This window comes from Lepidochelys kempii, chromosome 1, assembly GCF_965140265.1.
Source record: "Lepidochelys kempii isolate rLepKem1 chromosome 1, rLepKem1.hap2, whole genome shotgun sequence".
Classification (NCBI taxonomy): domain Eukaryota; kingdom Metazoa; phylum Chordata; order Testudines; family Cheloniidae; genus Lepidochelys; species Lepidochelys kempii.
In genome coordinates, this window is record NC_133256.1 from 235,697,804 (window position 1) to 235,715,692 (window position 17,889).

The window sequence follows — 17,889 nt, forward strand, 5'->3', positions numbered from 1 at the left end:
TTAATATTTGTACAGTGCTATGTAAGTGTAAAGAGTATTATTATATTATTTTACTTGTCCTTATGGTGCAAGGGAGAAAGATTACTATCATATTTTATTTTGGATAACATTTATTTACTACTGATATGGATCCTCCAATGCCTTTGAAGGCTGTTTCTGTTAAGTGAATGCACACTCCTTGGTACATAAAATATTTATTTACCAAAAATATTCAGTCACCTTGAAGTGGTTTGTCCTAATTTTCAGTTTCAGATGTTTTTAGATGGTTTAAAAATAATTTCACATCTGGAAGTTTCTACTCCTCATGTAAAATGTGGTCTACTGGTTTTCTGGACCAGGCCAACTCCTACATATTATCAATTAGAATGACATTTAATAAGATGAGATGTAAAAATTTCAAAAAGCACCTAAGTAATTTTTGAAAATAGAAGTTAAGTTACTTAGGCGCTTTTGAAAATATTACCGCAAACCTATAAGAGTAACTGAGAATAAGAGAGATCACTATAAACTTGACCCTGCTTTCAATCTCAGTCTCCTATTGATTTCAATTTCAAGTTTTGAGTACACAAAAGATATGAAGAATGAGATCTTATAATAGTAGCTCCAATTACCTATATCTTTATTTTAATTTATTCTTGCCTTTGTTATATTTTGCACATTCTCTCCTTCTCATGAAGAAATCACTTTAAAAAATACCAAAGCACATAAACAGGAGTTCCCTTTGTCACTTTCCTTAAATTCAATCAGACATTAAACTAAAAATCAGTACCGTGGTTTCACAGAAAATCCTTATATCAATAACAAATATTTAAAATCTTTACACAGCCCATAATACATACTCAATATTGACCTAATAACACTACTGTAGTTGAAAAGATTGCAAATAATATACAAGAGCCATGTAGACTATTAGTCTCTAAGGTGCCACAAGTACTCCTGTTCTTTTTGCGGATACAGCATAACACGGCTGCTACTCTGAAAGCTCTCTTTATGTCTTCCACACTTTAAAAACCAGTTTAAATGGAGTTTCACATCATTATGAGACATATTTTATGACATCTGTTAAGGACTGAGTAGACATTAAAAATAATTCTCCTTCACATTCTGGTTGTTTTCCAAAGAAGCAATAACTTTATAATCCAAACATTGGTTTTTCTTTGCCAAAACATTCCCCCCTACAAAGTCCTCCAGTTTCAACTTACTGAAATTACTAGACAGTGTACTGAATGGTACCTCCTCCATTCTTCAATAGTAGTCATTAGAGATACCTCTGATCTTGGATGAAGGGCCCTTTTTCTAAGAACAGGTTGTTTGGGGTCATTGTAACTATGGGAAGTAAAATGCCATACACATTCTAGAGCTACAGGTCATCAGCTGGGCTGTGAAATTTTTTTTGGCTATACTTAAGGACCATATAGTGTAAGTGCTAATGGACAAAGCAACAATGTTTGACCTCAGCAGGGAGGTGCTTGCTCCAAGAAATTGTCAGGAAGTCACAGAGCCCTTTGAGCCTGCTGTTTGGCTTATCAGATGCATCATTTTCCCCTTCAGCGAGCTGGCAAAGAAAATGTATTGACTGAGAAGTTAATTCACTGTAGTTGTAGCTGTACTGGTCCCATCTTGTCTCTCAAGTTAATTCATAGAACACAAGAACAGTGTGAATGATGGTCTTTGAAGCAATCTGTATTGGACCACCTTGTTCCCTGAGCAACAATGCAAAATGTCCTCCTTTTTGATTCAGGATGGACAGGAAATCTGCTAAAAGACATGCTTTTCTGTAGCTTCCGTTGCTCCTTTAGATTTTCACATTTTCAGAAAGTGAACATAAGCTCAGGTCTGGATCATTTTGGGAGCTCTAGCCTGGGCTAAGCAACATTGGTACAAAACTCTTTTAGATCTCTCAAGAGAGCCCCTTTGTTATCTACCAATATCCCTACTGACACAGGAAGGTCTCATCCTGAATTCCGATCCAGAGTCACTTTCATGTAATGGGACATTGATTACTTCTGGATCAAGCATTTGCAATGAATCTTGCTCTTAATGGTTATACCGTTATTGTACAGCAGTCAAACATGGGTGCTGAGGAAGGCCAAAGAGTGGTGGATTGACATTTTTGATTCATGTTGTCTTTTCTGCAGTTCCATATTAAGTGGCAGGGCAAGATCAGCAATGAGGGATATTCAGAGCTGAACCCACCAACCAGCTCCATTAGCACTGGTTCAGTTCTGGCATCTTTCTTGGTATATAGATATTATTAGGATAGAAAACCAACAAATTATTAAACATATTCACCAAGGAATGCTACCGCACAGTCAGCAATCACGTAGTTTAGAAAAGCTTCTGTGGCATGATACGATTGCCAACAATGGACAGATTAAACAGCCAGCCCATTTTAATGATCTAGCTAGAGATCGATCCAGGTGGTACTCAATCTGCAAGGAGGTTACATCCCTTTGGGATTTGTGTGGATGATGATGATGACACAATCTTGCTGCAGGACAGGAAACCTTCTGTGTTAAAATGTTATTCCCAAAATGGAAGTTTTTTTTTTTATGGATAGCTAATTACAATCTGTCTCCATGCTCCATCCCTATTTAATCTAATTTGAACGGTCTACTCAAATTTGAAGTCTCTCAAGTCTTTTCTTGTTATCAGTCAAGTGAACCTGCCTGCCAGCTTAGTATACCATGTGCCACTTAATGTTTTAAAGTCATCCATTATCCTACCCTCATGAGATTACTTAAATGACTGGTTCATGTCTTTCTACTATTCAGTGAGCATGTTAATTGTCCTTGACCAGCACTCTATGCTTGTCATCCCCACTTGAATCCTGCTACTGGTTCCTTCTTTTCCCCTGCAACAAGTTCACATTTCTTGACCTCACTTTCAAGGCCATCACAATTCTGCACCGATCTTCTTCATTGCTTTTCTCTTCTCTCTTTCCCCTATCTGACTGTGATGGTAATCTCATCTGACTCTTTGTCCATGTCTGTTGCTAGTGTCTTCATCTTGGTGCTTTCTTCCATATCTCCCTTCCATGTCTCACTCACTCTAAACTAGTCTAAAAGGCTTTTCTCCTTCATGTTCCTCCTCAGAACCTACAATTGCTGTGATGCCTACAAGAAATCAGTCAACTAACAATAGTGGATAGATCAGTAGCAACTCCCACATCCCAACCCACCCTAAAACCTTCCATTTTTAAAGTTATTTGGAAATATCATGTTTGCACATAGCTTGTCTATATAACCACATTGTCATATAACCTGACTACTTCCTCATCACCACCTATCCTTTTCCATACTCACTTGTGTGACTCATCTTAAATAAGTGTACATGCACTCTGGAGCAGGGACCAAGTCTTCTTATATGTGTATGCAGCCCTTTTACAATGGTTACTATTGCTATATAATTAAGTTCCATTGGTCTCCTACAAGGATATATAAGCTGGGATAAAGGACAGTGATGTCTGTTGGTACTATAAGGCTCTGGAAGCTATGCTGTTACATCGTATACGGTGAATACACTGTATTCCTCACATCCTCCAATAGATGATCCCAAGCATGCCACAGGTATTTATATGGGAGGCAATTCCAAGGTCTCTGGATCTTTGTGATTAATAAGAGTACTGGCTTCTGTGTGACTCCCTAGTGACTAAGAAACTATGGCTGCAGAGATGGGAAACTTCAATATCTTTCTATGTGGAGGACTGGTCATATGAACTGTGATTTCGCAGTCTGGGAAGGAACTAACATGTGAACAATTTGAAAAGATTGGGTGTGATACACATTTACACCGAGACTCCCATTATACCACTCTGGTAGGGTAAAGGGATCATTGAGGATCAGACTAGGGCTGTTGATTAGTTGCAGTTAACTCATGCGATTAACTCAGAAAAATTAATTGTGATTAAAAAAATTAATCATGATTAATCACAGTTTGTTAAAGAACAGAATACCAATTGAAATGCATTAAATATTTTGGATGTTTTTCTACATTTTCATATATATTGTATTCTGTGTTGTAATTTAAATCAAAGTGTATATTATTTTTGATTAAAAATATTTGCACTATAACAATGATAAAGAAAAAAAATAGTTTTTTTTCAATTCACCTCATGTAAGTACTGTAGTGTAATCTCTTTGTCGTGAAAGTGCAATTTACAAATGTAGATTTTTTTGTTACATAACTGCTCTCAAAACAAAGCAATGTAAAACTTCAGAGTCTACAAGTCCACTCAGTCCTACTTCTTGTTCAGCCAATCTCTAAGACAAACAAGTTTGTTTACATTTGCAGGAGATAATGCTGCCCGCTTCTTGTTTACAATGTCACCTGAAAGTGAGAACAGGTGTTCTCACGGCACTGTTGTAGCCGGCGTCTCAAGATATTTACATGCCAGATATGCTAAACATTCATATGCCCCTTCATGCTTTGGCCACCATTCCAGAGGACATGCTTCCATACTGATGATACTCATTAAAAAAAATGCGTTAATTAAATTTGTGACTGAACTCCTTGGAGGAGAATTGTATGCTGCCTGGTCTGTTCTACCCGCATTCTGCCATATATTTCATGTTATAGCAGTCTCAAATGATGACCCAGCACATATTGTTCATTTTAAGAACACTTTCACTGCAGAGTTGACAAAATGCAAAGAAGGTACTAATGTGAGGTTTCTAAAGATAGCTACAGCACTCGACCCAAAGTTTAAGAATCTGAAGTGCCTTCGAAAATCCGAGAGGGACAAGACATAGAGCATGGTTTCAGAAATCTTAAAAGAGCAACACTCAGATGTGGAAACTACAGAACCCAAACCACCGAAAAAGAAAAGCAACCTTCTGTTGGTGGCATCTGAGTCAGATAATGAAAATGAACATGCACTGGTCTGCACTGCTTTGGATTGTTATCGAGCAGAACCTGTAGTCAGCATGGACCCATGTCCCCTGGAATGGTGGTTGAAGCATGAAGGGACATATGAATCTTTAGCGCATCTGGCACCTAAAAATCTCGAGACGGGGGTTACAACAGTGCCATGTGAATGCCTGTTCTCACTTTCAGGTGACATTGTAAACAAGAAATGGGCAGCATTATCTCCTGCAAATATAACAAACTTGTTTGTCTGAGCTATTGGTCTAACAAGAAGTAGGACTGAGTGGACTTACAGGCTCTAAAAATTTACATTGTTTTATTTTTGAATGCAATTTTTTTATACGTAAGTCTACATTTGTAAGTTCAACTTTCATGATAAAGAGATTGCACTACAGTATTTGTATTAGGTGAACTGAAAAATACTATTTCTTTTGTTTTTTTACAGTACAAATACTTGTAATCAAACATAAATATAAAGTGAGCACTATACACTTTGTATTCTGTGTTGTAATTGAAATCAACATATTTGAAAATGTAGAAAACATTCAAAAATATTTAAATAAATGGTATTCTATTATTGTTTAACAGTGTGATTAATCACGCAATTAATCACAATTTTTTTTAATTGCTTGACAGCCCTAGATCAGACCTATATTTGTTTTTCTTGAGATGTATAATCAATGCTCCATTGTTATACACTGTAAAACTCTCTATCATTTTACCACTTCAAATGCTTTTTGTTCTCCAACACCTTGTAGATGACCTCTCCACTTCTTTGTTTCTTACTTCTCTTCTCAATTTGTTCCTTTTTTAGGGGATAGTCGCCTCCCCTCTTCTTTGGATTGATTGAATAATGTAACACTCCAGGGTGTAGGCGGTGCAACCTTGTGGTTAAAACAGGAGTCAGGCCTAGTGGCTGGAGTGGAGCCGGATGGCGGAACCGGCATTGTGGTTAGAAGACAGGTCGATGGTCAGAGCCAGGAATCAGGACAGAATGGGAATTGTGGTCAGGAGTCAGGCTGGAGGTCAGAGCCAGGAGTCAGGAGTGGGGTGTCCAAAGGGAGGTAGAGACTAGGATTGGAGTGGGAACAGGAGCAAATTAGAGCAAGGATTGGTACAGGAAGCATGTCTGTTGCAGCTGCCGGCACAGAATGCATTGAGTGCCGCTGTGCTGCTATGGATAATACAAGGCTAAATGATGATCTACAAGCTTTCCTGTCCAATCAGGGAGCACAATCACTTAGTGAGCATTTACCGGGCCCACCCCAGCTACTCAGGTTGCCTGGTGACAATGCCTGGAGCCATCTGAGTTCCTGACACATAATTGTATACTTACTATCCACTAAAAACTTTTAATAAAAAATAATGTTTTTTACTACCCATGAACTTGTCCTGACATCTCTTAGGTCCAACCTTACCCATTTTATATGCCTTAGCATCTGGGAGCAATTCTTCCAGATGGCAGTCTTTTGGGAACAGAACTGTACCACAGTGCACCATGATCACAGCAGCTTCAGTAAGCTTTGTTTAAATATATTTTCATATGCTTATAATAAACCAACAAACTAAGAAATTTATCCATACATATTACGATCTAGGAGACTCAAGATATTGCTTGGTTTCAGAATAGCAGCCGTGTTAGTCTGTATCTGCAAAAAGAAAAGGAGGACTTGTGGCATCTTAGAGACTAACAAATTTATTTGAGCATAAGCTTTCGTGATCTACAGCTCACTTCATCGGATGCATCTTTGGGAGGGATTTTAAAGGTTCAAAAGACACTTAGGTGCTCTACTTTCATTGGAGGTCACCAAACTCTCATTTTTATAGCTGGAGTCTTCCCCTTTGCCATTATGTATAGCAATACAAAAAAAGCCAAAAGCAAACAACCGTGTTAAAGCTAAAAATCACAGAAAGTTTTTTTAGAAAAGGCCAACGTAAAGATCCTAATGGAAATATTTGTTTAGCTGGATTATTTATCCTGTATATTTATTACAACACAAAAAATCATATACTAAGCTACTCTTATTCAGGGTGGCCTCCGTTGATTGCCACCAATAGGATGCACGCTGGTGATGCGGGACCACTGGAACTTTCTAGAAGCAGTGCCCACTGTGTGCCATATGAGTGTCTTGCAGACCAAATGTTCATAGACCAAGGTTATATATGGGACATACAGCACCCCTGATTGCCTTCCAACCACAGCTGCCTGTGAACCAAGAAACCCCAGAGCTCAGTTTGGTTTTCAGAAATCTCACTTTTTCTCTAAAAATCCCTTCGTAAATCATTACTTTAGAATTTTAGTGTTAGTTAAGTGTGTCATCTTTGAGTAATTTTCTTAGTTTTTAAGTTAGTTTTTGAACTTTCTTCATAGTTATGGAGTTAGTTGCTGGACTGACTTTGGCTTGGTGCTGGTGATATGCTGGACCCAGCCTTAGGTTACAGTGCAGTCTCTATTTTCCTAGATCCAGACACTGTAACTCACTGCTTTGTCCTCTTAGGGGGAAGGCCAATCCCCTAGCTAGTGTTTGGTATATAAAGTCCTGGACATCCCAGACTGCCAGGGAAAACCAGTACAGCTTTCAGGCTTATGTCTTGAAGGTGAAATCCTCTGAGCTGCCTGAGATTCAGTCTTCTGATTCTATGCAGACTCAGAAAAGACCAACTTTAATCTCCGTAATCCACTTCAGTGGCCAATGTGAAGGATTCTGTGCTGATATCATCCTCTGAGTCAATAATGAGTCCATCTGAAGCAAACTCCTCTGTGGCTTTGGTGTGGGTGCCAATACCAAGGGGCTTTTGGTGCTGAATGGGAGAGCTAAGGAACAAGTTTAATTGACATAGTAGTAAAAACACTGGAAGCTGCTGGAGTCTTTCCTGCACTCAAACTCTCTGGTGGTAGCATGGTAGCGCCAATGGGAATCTTTTCCTAAAATGTCCTACTGTAGAGATAGTCCCAGACTGAGCATGTTTGGGTTCCTTTCCAGCATATGTCAGAAGTTCAAAGCCACACAACAGTAAAAATCCCCAAGGCTTTAGAAACAGCCAAAATAAATAGTCAATTTGGCGGGGCTACAAAGCACATTACAGAGAAATGCTTTCAAAGTTCCACCTTCAAGCTCAGCAAAATCAGGAAGTGAGATTGCACAAAGTTCAATCTCTCCTGGCAAAGAAGCTCATCAAGACACTGAACAAAAGAGGACATAGGTTTTTAATCTAGGTACTGCCCAATTCCCTGACATCTAAGACCTAAAATTTTATATGGTAAAAAGAAAATTCAAAATTGCATATCTACATATACCCTATCATACTTCTTCTAGACCAGTGGTTTTCAATCTGTGGTCCACGGACCCCTAAGAGTCTGCAGACTACATCTAAGGAGTCCACAGAAAGGTGACTATGAAAATAAAGTTTCAGATCCCAGAAAAGGTATTCTGTTTTTCTGATCAAGAAAAGTATGTGAATATCCCCACCTACAGGTCAAAACCCAGAAGTGCTGTTCTTACCATAGAAACCCACAGTTTAGTGCCCTTTCTCATGCTGTGTCAAATCCCATGCCGAGCACGTGCAACATTTATAGTTAAATGCTGTTCAGTCAGTTTTCAGTCAAAGACTTGTACAGTAGGGGTCCATGGACCACAGGTTGAATTTCTAAAGGGGTCCATACCGCCATTTGAAATTTTTTAGGGCTCTGCAAATGAAAAAACATTGAAAACCACTGTTCTAGATTACAGCAATGGGCTATGAACCACGCAAAACACCTGTAGTATGGGATAGACTTCTTAAGCACATGATGTATTTCAGATTTGTCGTATATGAACACTGCTACAAATTCTTTGTATTTACTTTGGGCTGGAGCTGCTGCCACATGTATTCACAAAGTGCTTAGTGGGAGTTATCTCATAACTATACAGATGGACAACTGGCTGATCATAGGCAGCATGCTGGAAGGAATCCATGGATATATTATGCCACCTTTGGTGTGCTAGGTCCCTGATAAACTATTCAAAGTCACAGATTTAGCTGAAAAGACAATTGGAATACACTGGAGTCCTGACAGATATGACTTAATTCAAAGCCTTCTCTTAATTGAACTCTAGTTAGGATTCAGGTCATGTTAGGATTTGCCAGAGCTGGCAGGTATCTGCAAGGATGATGTTGACGTAGGGCCTGTGAAGGGGATCACTCACCACAGTGGCCACCCCATGGTTGAGCAGGGTGTGGCAGGTTCTATTCTTTCCTGGCACCTCCCTGTTGGCAGCCACTCTGGTCCTGAGATGGTCTGCCCCTTCCATGATTCAGTCCTCTGGCCAGGACCACAGGTTTTATGCCATCCCCTTTTGGGGTATATAAAAAGTCCAGCAATGGGGCAGCCCTCTGGACTAGGTGCAGGGGCTCCAGGTCTTCCCCTGGCTTCAGGTTTCAGCGTCTTAACCCTTCTGTCCTCAGATGCTTCTTTTCCTTCGACTCTTTGTTTTGGGGGTCAGCTTCTACCTTTGGCACCCCCTATGTGTTGGTAGGGGAATCCAAGCTCACCCTGTCTGCCAGGTTCCAATCCAGGGCCCAGTATAAGCAGCTATGTCCTGTACCACCAAAGTGCTATACTGCTGCCTCCCCCAATCACTCCCTACCAGATCCCTCTTTCTCAACAAGTAAAGTAAAGGCATTAAATCCCTGGAATCAAAGATAAAGTCTCAGACCTTCTGAGACTCACAAGTCTCTTCCCTTTGAGTTTGGCAACTTTATTACAGCCACATGTCAGATAGTTGGAGCTCCTTCTGAGGGGTTCAGAATGCAGGTCAGGTCACCTCCACTCTCTGTTGCCTTCCTGAGCTGAACTGCTTTCCTTCGGAGCTCTTCCTCCAAGCCACGAGTGCTTTGCAGGTGGAGCTGCCTGGGTCCAAAGCAGCTGCTTAACCCCGTCTCCACTTGTGTGGGGTTTGTATACCCCATTACAAGGCCTGATGGCTGCAATATAGTTTTTTAATATCCATGGTATATCTCCACATGAAACAAACTCAGTGGACCTTGAAGTCTCTGTGTTCTCAAGTCTTAGGGAGATTCATGCCTTTTCCGTACTTATCTACAAAGATGTTGATGATCTGAAGAAAGTTCAGAAAAGAGTAATGAAAATGATTGGGAGGCTGGAGGGACTGACTTGAGAGGGAGCATACTAATGGTCTACAAATGTTTAAAGTGTGTACCAAGGGGAGAAGACTGACTTAGTAATGTTCATATCTTGCTGCTATTCCATGTAACTACTTGAAAATATTCGTTTAAGGCAAGATTTCTCAATCCTTTTCATATTTTGATGCCACAGTCTTCCTTTCACATCCTGCCCTCCTCAGATGTGCCCCAGAATCCTTTGCACCATTTCCTGTAGGGCTTCAGCAGTTGCTGCAATAGTTCATGCAGGTCTGTTTACCTTTGTACTTGAGAACTGATTAAAGGTGACTGCACAAATTTGGTTCAACAGAGGATTAGAGAAAGGGAGTGGAATCAAATTCATCTGTTCTTGCTCCCCTTGACAACTGTTGGTTTCATTTCAGTATTGCAGGGGCATCTGTCTTGTTATGGTCCATTTAGAAAAGAAAGTTAAGAACCCGGGATGACACTAGAAACTTGTATTCTTTCGTTAATCCAGTCAGTCAGAATGGGAATTTTTCAGCAACTGTTCACAGACAGGCACAATCGAATAATAGACATGCCAGGACAGGCCAAGTTGGCCAGTCATGTTGCTGATATTTTCACTGAATTCTTAGGAAATAAAAGCTGAGCATATACGTATATAGTAAAACAAAAATCTTCAACTGAAATCTTATCTCTGTTACACGTGTGTAGCCATATTGACTTTAATGGCTAAATTAAGAATCTTATCCTCAGTACATTTTTAATTTCTAATTTGAGGCAAAAAATTAAGTCAAAATACAGTGCTGATGTTCTGGTGTATTAAGTCACAATAGTATTGCTCTATGTTTGTACCACAGTAGCGTGTTACCTAATACAAGACACCATCAACTATTCCCCATTGCTTGTTATGCTTGTTAAATCAGGTTTTTCTGTTTAGCAGCTTCTGAAGTTTGGCAAAGTTAGCAGCAGTCTCATTATGTACAATCATGCAGTTTATTTCATCATGCAGAAGTTACAAAAACATATACAATTTTTTCACTGCTATTTGAAGCCATCTCTGTTTTGTTTTTGTCTTGATTCACTTCAGCTGCACACTTTAAACTATACCATCGCAAAAGACATGCTGACCTACTTTATGTTATAATTCCTTGGTAGTAAAAGTTCCAGTGCATTCATTGCTTGTACTGGCATCTTGCTTTTAAAATCTGAATCACACATGAAAGGATTAAATGAACTCCAGGTTTCTTGCAGTATGAATCACAAACAATTGGATGCTTTATAAATATCACTACAGAAATAAAAAGTGAATTGGTTAAATGGTGAAGAAGTTTTTGTAAGGAAGAAGGATCCAAACTTCTTGCATTTTCTCCTTGAAACAAAGAATTTTGAAATTTGCTACATATTGATTTAGTAGATTGTATTCTCTCATTACTCCTAGGGGAATGTGAATTCATGTCAGATTTCTTTGCTTCCCCACAGAAAAATTACTTTCTGACAGGGAAGCAAAGAAAAGCTGCAAGAGCAGTCATGCCCCACTCACTAGTAGCACAGGTACAACATTTCAGACATCGAGAGCAGCCGTCTAGAGGTAGATCACCGTGGGGCTGGGGACCCCCGAGCCAGTAGCTCCTAACTGAGCCGGGATCAGCTGCTAGTCCTGGCTGGCCTAGAGGCAGGAGAGGATGGGACTTCCTCTTCCCCTGCAAGGAGTTCCTGGTGCTGTGTCAGCCCCATTCCCAGAACCTCCCCCCACTGCAGGAAGCTCAGCATCCTCTCCTGCTTCCTGCCCCCATCACTCCTCAGCTGTGCGGGGAGGGGGTCACTGGATGGGGAGCTGCTCCCCCATCCACCCAACCCCTGTGCATCTGGACCTCCCATACCCAGACATTCCTGCCAAGCCTCACCCAGTATATCCAGAACCCCCATAGTCCTCCATACCCAAACCCCACCCCACTGAACCTCAATCCCTGCATCTGGAGCCCCCCTGCACCCAGACCACCCTCTACTGAACTCCCTGCACTAAAACCCCCACCCTGATGCCCCACCCCCTGCACCACCCTGAGTCTCCACATCCAGACCCCCACACCATAGACTGCCAACTAGCTGCAGCCAGACCCCCACCCCACCAAGCCCCACTCCTCCAGCACCCTGAGCCCCCCCTGCTGAAACCCCCCACACCCAAACCCCTCTGAGCTCCAACAACCTTCACCTAGAAGCCTCTGCAGAGTCTGATTGCCCCTACATCTGGAACCCTCCCAACGAGCCTCTGTGCATCCAAATCCCCCCACACCTACACCCTGCACTGAGCTGCCTGCACCCAGATTGTCCCACACAGAATCCTCTCACCTCCACACCTGAGCTCCTCCACATCTAGATCCTGCCCCACACTCAGTGCGCCCGATACAGAGGGGCAGGGCCCCAGGGTGTTTCTGGGGCAGGCCCAGGCCTTGTGCTGTGTCAGGGTTGGGTGCAGCCTCATCTCTGAGACTGTGTCTGGGGGGCTGCAGGGTGATCTTCCACTTTCATGCAGCCAGAGGCCTGTGCTCCCCACTGCCATGCTGGAGCCTCTGCATTTATTTATTGACAAATAAAATTTGCAGAATTTTGCAAAATATTGTGCATAGAATTTTTAATTTTGGCGCAGAATGTCCTCAGGAGCATCTCATGGAACACAGAATAAGGCTCTCTTCCTGAATTATTAGCAGTGACTTGTAGTACTTAAAGGCCTCATTTTTTTACCTGCCAGGACAACGAGTAAATACCTTTTTATCATCATGCTGTTTAATACATGTCATATTAGTTCCGTGTGAATTTTCCATGATGAATGTGAACAAGAAACTCCAAGATGCTGGAACGGAGAAAATTTTGTTAAGTGGCTCTCGTGCAGTGTTGGCTTTATCTCATGAATTATAATATCTTGCTAAGAAGTGCGCTGTTTTATTTCCACATTGCAGCTGCAGCAAACAGAAAATGTTCTGAGCTGCTGGGAAAAGGAAAATTTGACAGGTGTGAACTGATAAAAATCAGCATCTTAAGCGCTGAGGAAGTATTTGGGTCACATAGCAATTAAAAAGTGTACACAATCATTTCTCACCATACATAAACATGTTTGCAATGAACATTTTTAATTAAACTTGAAACTTCTTGGTCTTTCCGGCCATCTTGCCAAAAGTGACACCCATTTTTGATTAAATCAGTACAATTGCCATATGTTAGCTCACAGTAACCTGCCTCTTCCCTTTCCACAGTAGAACTTCACTGAGCCAGGGTCCATTTAGAGATGCTGTGCAGAAGTTAGAAAAAAACATGCTGAAGTGTTTCCCAAGGGTTGCATTTGTAAAGTTTCTGGAAAGAACAGTATACAGTGCAATAGCAGAGAACTTGCCCCAAGCCCCCTCCCCTGAGTGACACGGCTGGGACCGGGGCGAGGGAAGCAGAGCGGGCTGCTCCCGGCCCCCCGCTAATCACCTGGGCCACTCTGGGCCTGTGGGGCCTCCAAAAGTGCCCCCCCACAGCTCCTGTCTCCATGACCCTGGGGGAGGGGGAGCCCTGCCCCGATCGCCCCCCGAGACCCTCTGCCCCTTATCCAATCCCTCGCCCCCCAGCCCAGCACCCTTAACATGCCACTCAGAGCAGTGTGTTGGAGCCAGACACGCTGATGCGCTGAGCCACTGAAGCGCGCAGCCCCGTCTGCCCCGAGCGCTGCTTTACCGCTTTATATCCGAATGTGCGTTATATCGGGGTAGAGGTGTATTTGGAATCTGTCATTGCAATCCCAGTAAGGCAGTCCAAATATTCGTTGGTCAGTTTTCAGAGTGGCAGCCGTGTTAGGCTGTATTTGCAAAAAAGAAAAGGAGTACTTGTGGCACCTTAGAGACTAACCAATTTATTTGAGGATAAGCTTTCGTGAGCTACAGCTCACTTCATCGGATGCATAAAGCCCAGGGGCTCAAGACTGGGGCAGAGGGTTGGGGTGCAGGGGTGAGGGCTGTAGGGTGGGGCCAGGGACGAGGGGTTCAGGGTGCAGGAGGGGGCTTAAGGCTGCGGCAGAGGGTTGGGATGCGGGTTGTGGGGGTGTGAGGGCTCTGGCTGGGGGTGCAGGCTCTGGGTTGGGGCCGGAGATGAGGCGTTTGGGGTTGCAGGCAGGCTGCCCCAGGACTGGGGCCAGAGGAGTCCCCCCAGCCCTCTCCCTGCCAGCAGCAGCTAGCTCTGGTGAAGGGACCTCTCTCTCCCACCTGCTGGCAGGCAACATGGAGCTCCAGGGGAAGGGGCCCTCTCTCCCCTCCATCAGCAGGGAGCTCCAGAGCCGGGAGAGAGGCCCACAGCAGCCCTGCAAGCCCCAACTTGCTCCCTTCCCGAATTCCTGCCCACTCCCTACCTCTCCCCTCTCCAGGTCCCCGCTGCATGGCCCTTTAGAGCTGCTGCACAGCTATTTATAGCCTGCTGCACAGCCGTGCGGCCATGCAGCTTAGAGGGAACTTAGTGAGCTGCACTTAGGGTCCATGGGAGCTGCCACTGGCTCACAGGCCTTTCAGTGCAGAACAGAGCCTTGGTGCCTACTACCAAATTGGAAAGATAGCAGCGTCCTGCATGTGAAGACAATGGCATCCTGCAGGTGACAGTCTATTATTATTTCATTTTCATATCTGTTTAAACTACAACTAGGGTTAGGTTAATTCTGAAGCGTTGTCATCTGCAGTATTCAGATGACATTATTTTTCTTACAGTGGCCTTAAATTTCCAGACACCTGGACTACAGATGGAACTGCAAAATGGAAAATTTATGGACAACGGTGGTTGTGGCTATCTTCTAAAACCAGAATTCATGAGAGATTCTGCTACACAGTTTAATCCATATAATGTAACAGGAAACCATAATCCAATAACTCTTTCAATAAGGGTAAGAGTGGTTTATTGACAATCTCATTTATAATTTATGGAAATATCTCTCGTTGAATTAGCTGAACTATATTAACTGCCTCTCATAAGTATTTATTACTGGTACCTTTTCTTTTTCTTCAAAAGCTCATTGTGCCTTAAGCTGGTTGGATAACTTAGAACTATAAAGTGCCTTGATATCATTGTGCCAACATAGTATATTTGATATTGCTTGTATGGTTTCTTAGTTTCATTTCACATCATTTTGCTTAAAGACACTCCTTTCCCTTGATGTTTGAGGAAACAAGTAACTTGTACAAAATGGTGTCTAAAAATATAAATATGGCTTGTACTGAGGTAGATATCTAATTATCTTATGAGATGTATGAGCTGCAACAGGGTAAAACTATGCTTACATCTTTCGTATACAGTGCTGTTGTTAGACACTAAGGATATAAAAAAAGATTTGCACAGAACTCAACTGGAATTTGGGTGGGTATCATTACTTGCATGACCCTCATAACCTTCCACTCTCTCTACACAGGGTTTCCCTCTCTGCCCGCTTCCCCAACCCTTCTCGTCCCATCACGGTGCATTTTGTTCTAATCATTGCATGGGGGCGGGGGAGGGCAATGGACTGCCTCACATTTTTTAGGGGCACAGAGTGGCCACTCCCTCAAGCAGGGTTTTATGGCAGCTGTCCAGTGTGGGACAGTCCACTACTATGTCCTTTCCAATATAGGAGGGGCCCATACCAAATATGAGGAGCCCTATAATCCTTAGTGCACAGTTACTTGGGGAACCCCTGAAGTTTTCTTACTGGCTGATTGCAGGAAAACCTCATCATCTTTTGGCATATTTTATACAGTAAAGATAATGAGGTTTTTCTGCAGTCAGCTCAGTTGTGTGGTACCTGACAGCACGGTGTATTCCTAATCTTTATACCCTATGATGAATGCTTTTTGTCCCAACCCCAAAATCCAGATGACTTTCTATGGCTTGGGTGGGGTAAAACTGGCTTATACTAGGTGCCACATCTGACGATCATGGTGGTAGAATTGGGAAGTGACCATCCTGGCACCTCCTGGAGAACTGAGAGAAGATAGGCAGACCAGCAACCCCTCTGAAGACACAAAACGGAAAGCCAAGTGGCAGGCCTAAACCTTAGGAGTGAGATGGAGAATTTTGCTAGGCTGTTCAGATTCTCTGGAGTAACCTGAAGGGTTTGGTCCGCTGCCAACCGCTACAAATAGACAATATGCGGCCAACATTGTCTACATTTATATTAAGGAATCTGGGTCTTCCTTCAACTATAATTTATAAACTTATACTGAGCTAAAAACTGGTGAAGTAAAAGAGCAAACGTGGTTAATCTCAGTTACATGATCGTCCGTGTTATATCTGGTAAAGGAAAACGTGTACGGTCACAATGGGAGCAGGATCAAGCTCTATAAGCTCTAATTTGTCATTTTTCTTCATTAAATATTAGGCATAGCATATATACTATGATATAATTAATTTGGTAAAAGACAGAATTGTAAAAATTTGGATGGCATCCTCTGTGCTTTACTGTCATACAAACCCTGGTTTAGTTTTAAAAATCCCTTACAATGGATCTTATTTAAAAAAAAAAAATTCTCCTTTTCATCTCCAAAAAGAAAAGTTCCAAATTCTCTATCATTAGAAAACTAGTTTCACAATGAAATGTTATTGCTGATCATACTGTATACCACTTATTTAAATGCTATTTAATTAGCATAGAATTAATGTATAATTATTGTTTCATTGCTGTCAGTGAAATAAATTGCAGGAATAAGACATTAATTAAATAGGGATTGTATAAGGATTACACAATGTGTGTGCCTTATTCAGCACATCATACTACCCTAATAGTGAGCACACGGATTACATGATGGACGTGATTTAATGTTTTCAAGCTCTCATGCATATACATCAATTATATTATTCATTATTTATATAGAGCTGGAAGAGATGAGGAGAAAACCCAGCTTGTGGTCTAGGGGTTAATTAGGATTAGTAACAAAAATGAAGTGATTGTGTACAGTAGAGAGAGAGAGTGTGCGAGCAGAATTTTAGGTTAACAGAGTTGAAGAATGTGCAGGCTAGGTAGCGGGAAGGCCAAGGCAGCAATGACATTTCAGGGACTGATGGAATGGAGGCCTCAGAACATAAGAGTAATGATGTTAAAGGGAGGGGGATCAGGCAACATGGAAGGACAGGAGAGATGGTGGTTAGAGAAAGAAAATTCAGAGACAAGCGTCAAAGAGAAAACAGTTCACAATAAAGAAGAGAATGAATTAATTACCAGGCTCATGAATGGGGGAAACTAGTTTGCTATTTGTACAGGACACAAGCAAGGGGAAGGCAAAACAACTAAAGAAACGATGTCCCCTTTAAGAAGGTGTTTCTCAAGTGTTTCATTAGCCAAGAGTGAAGCTGAAGGCAGGTTAATTTGAATAGGTGGAACTTTACTAAACCCTGCGCATTGCTCTGTCCATGTGGCTGAGTTGCTTCCACCCTAACTCCCTGCATTCCCTGTTTTCCTGGTGTCCCTTCCATAACTTGCCTTGTAGGGAACATGGATCCCCTGATGCCAGTTCAGCTGATCATGGCACATGAGGGAAGGAGCAGTCTTAACAAAGTTCATAAGGGCTTTACCTTAGGGCCCTGGTTCAGAGCTCCTGAACTTAGAATCATCAAATGAAGTTGGTCAGGCTAGTCCTCTGGAGCTGGAAAGTAGGGTGACCACCTTTGTTGGATGGAAATAAGGGACAACAACATGAACGATAATGCCTCTTTATTTTAAGGGACATTTTAGGGACACCATTTTTGTAGCATATCATGTATTTTTCTCTCAAGTGTACATTTCTACTCTCCTCAAGTCTACAGTGAAATTATCAGAAGCTTCAAGCTAATGTTTAAAATGGTGCTTATTATTAAGGCTTCAATTAAGTCATGGGTATTTTTAGTACAAGTCATGTATAGGTCATGGCCAAT

The 17,889-nt window shown here is 41.9% G+C and overlaps 1 protein-coding gene across 1 annotated transcript in view; it reads left to right on the forward strand.

Annotated features, from left to right (window-relative positions):
- PLCZ1 (phospholipase C zeta 1) overlaps positions 1–17,889 on the forward strand; it is a 122,600-nt gene that overhangs the window by 97,030 nt on the left and 7,681 nt on the right. Inside the window, exon 10 of the mRNA XM_073319008.1 lies at positions 14,721–14,893. Coding sequence (XP_073175109.1) covers positions 14,721–14,893 — 173 coding nt within the window. The remainder of the gene's footprint in view (positions 1–14,720; positions 14,894–17,889) is intronic.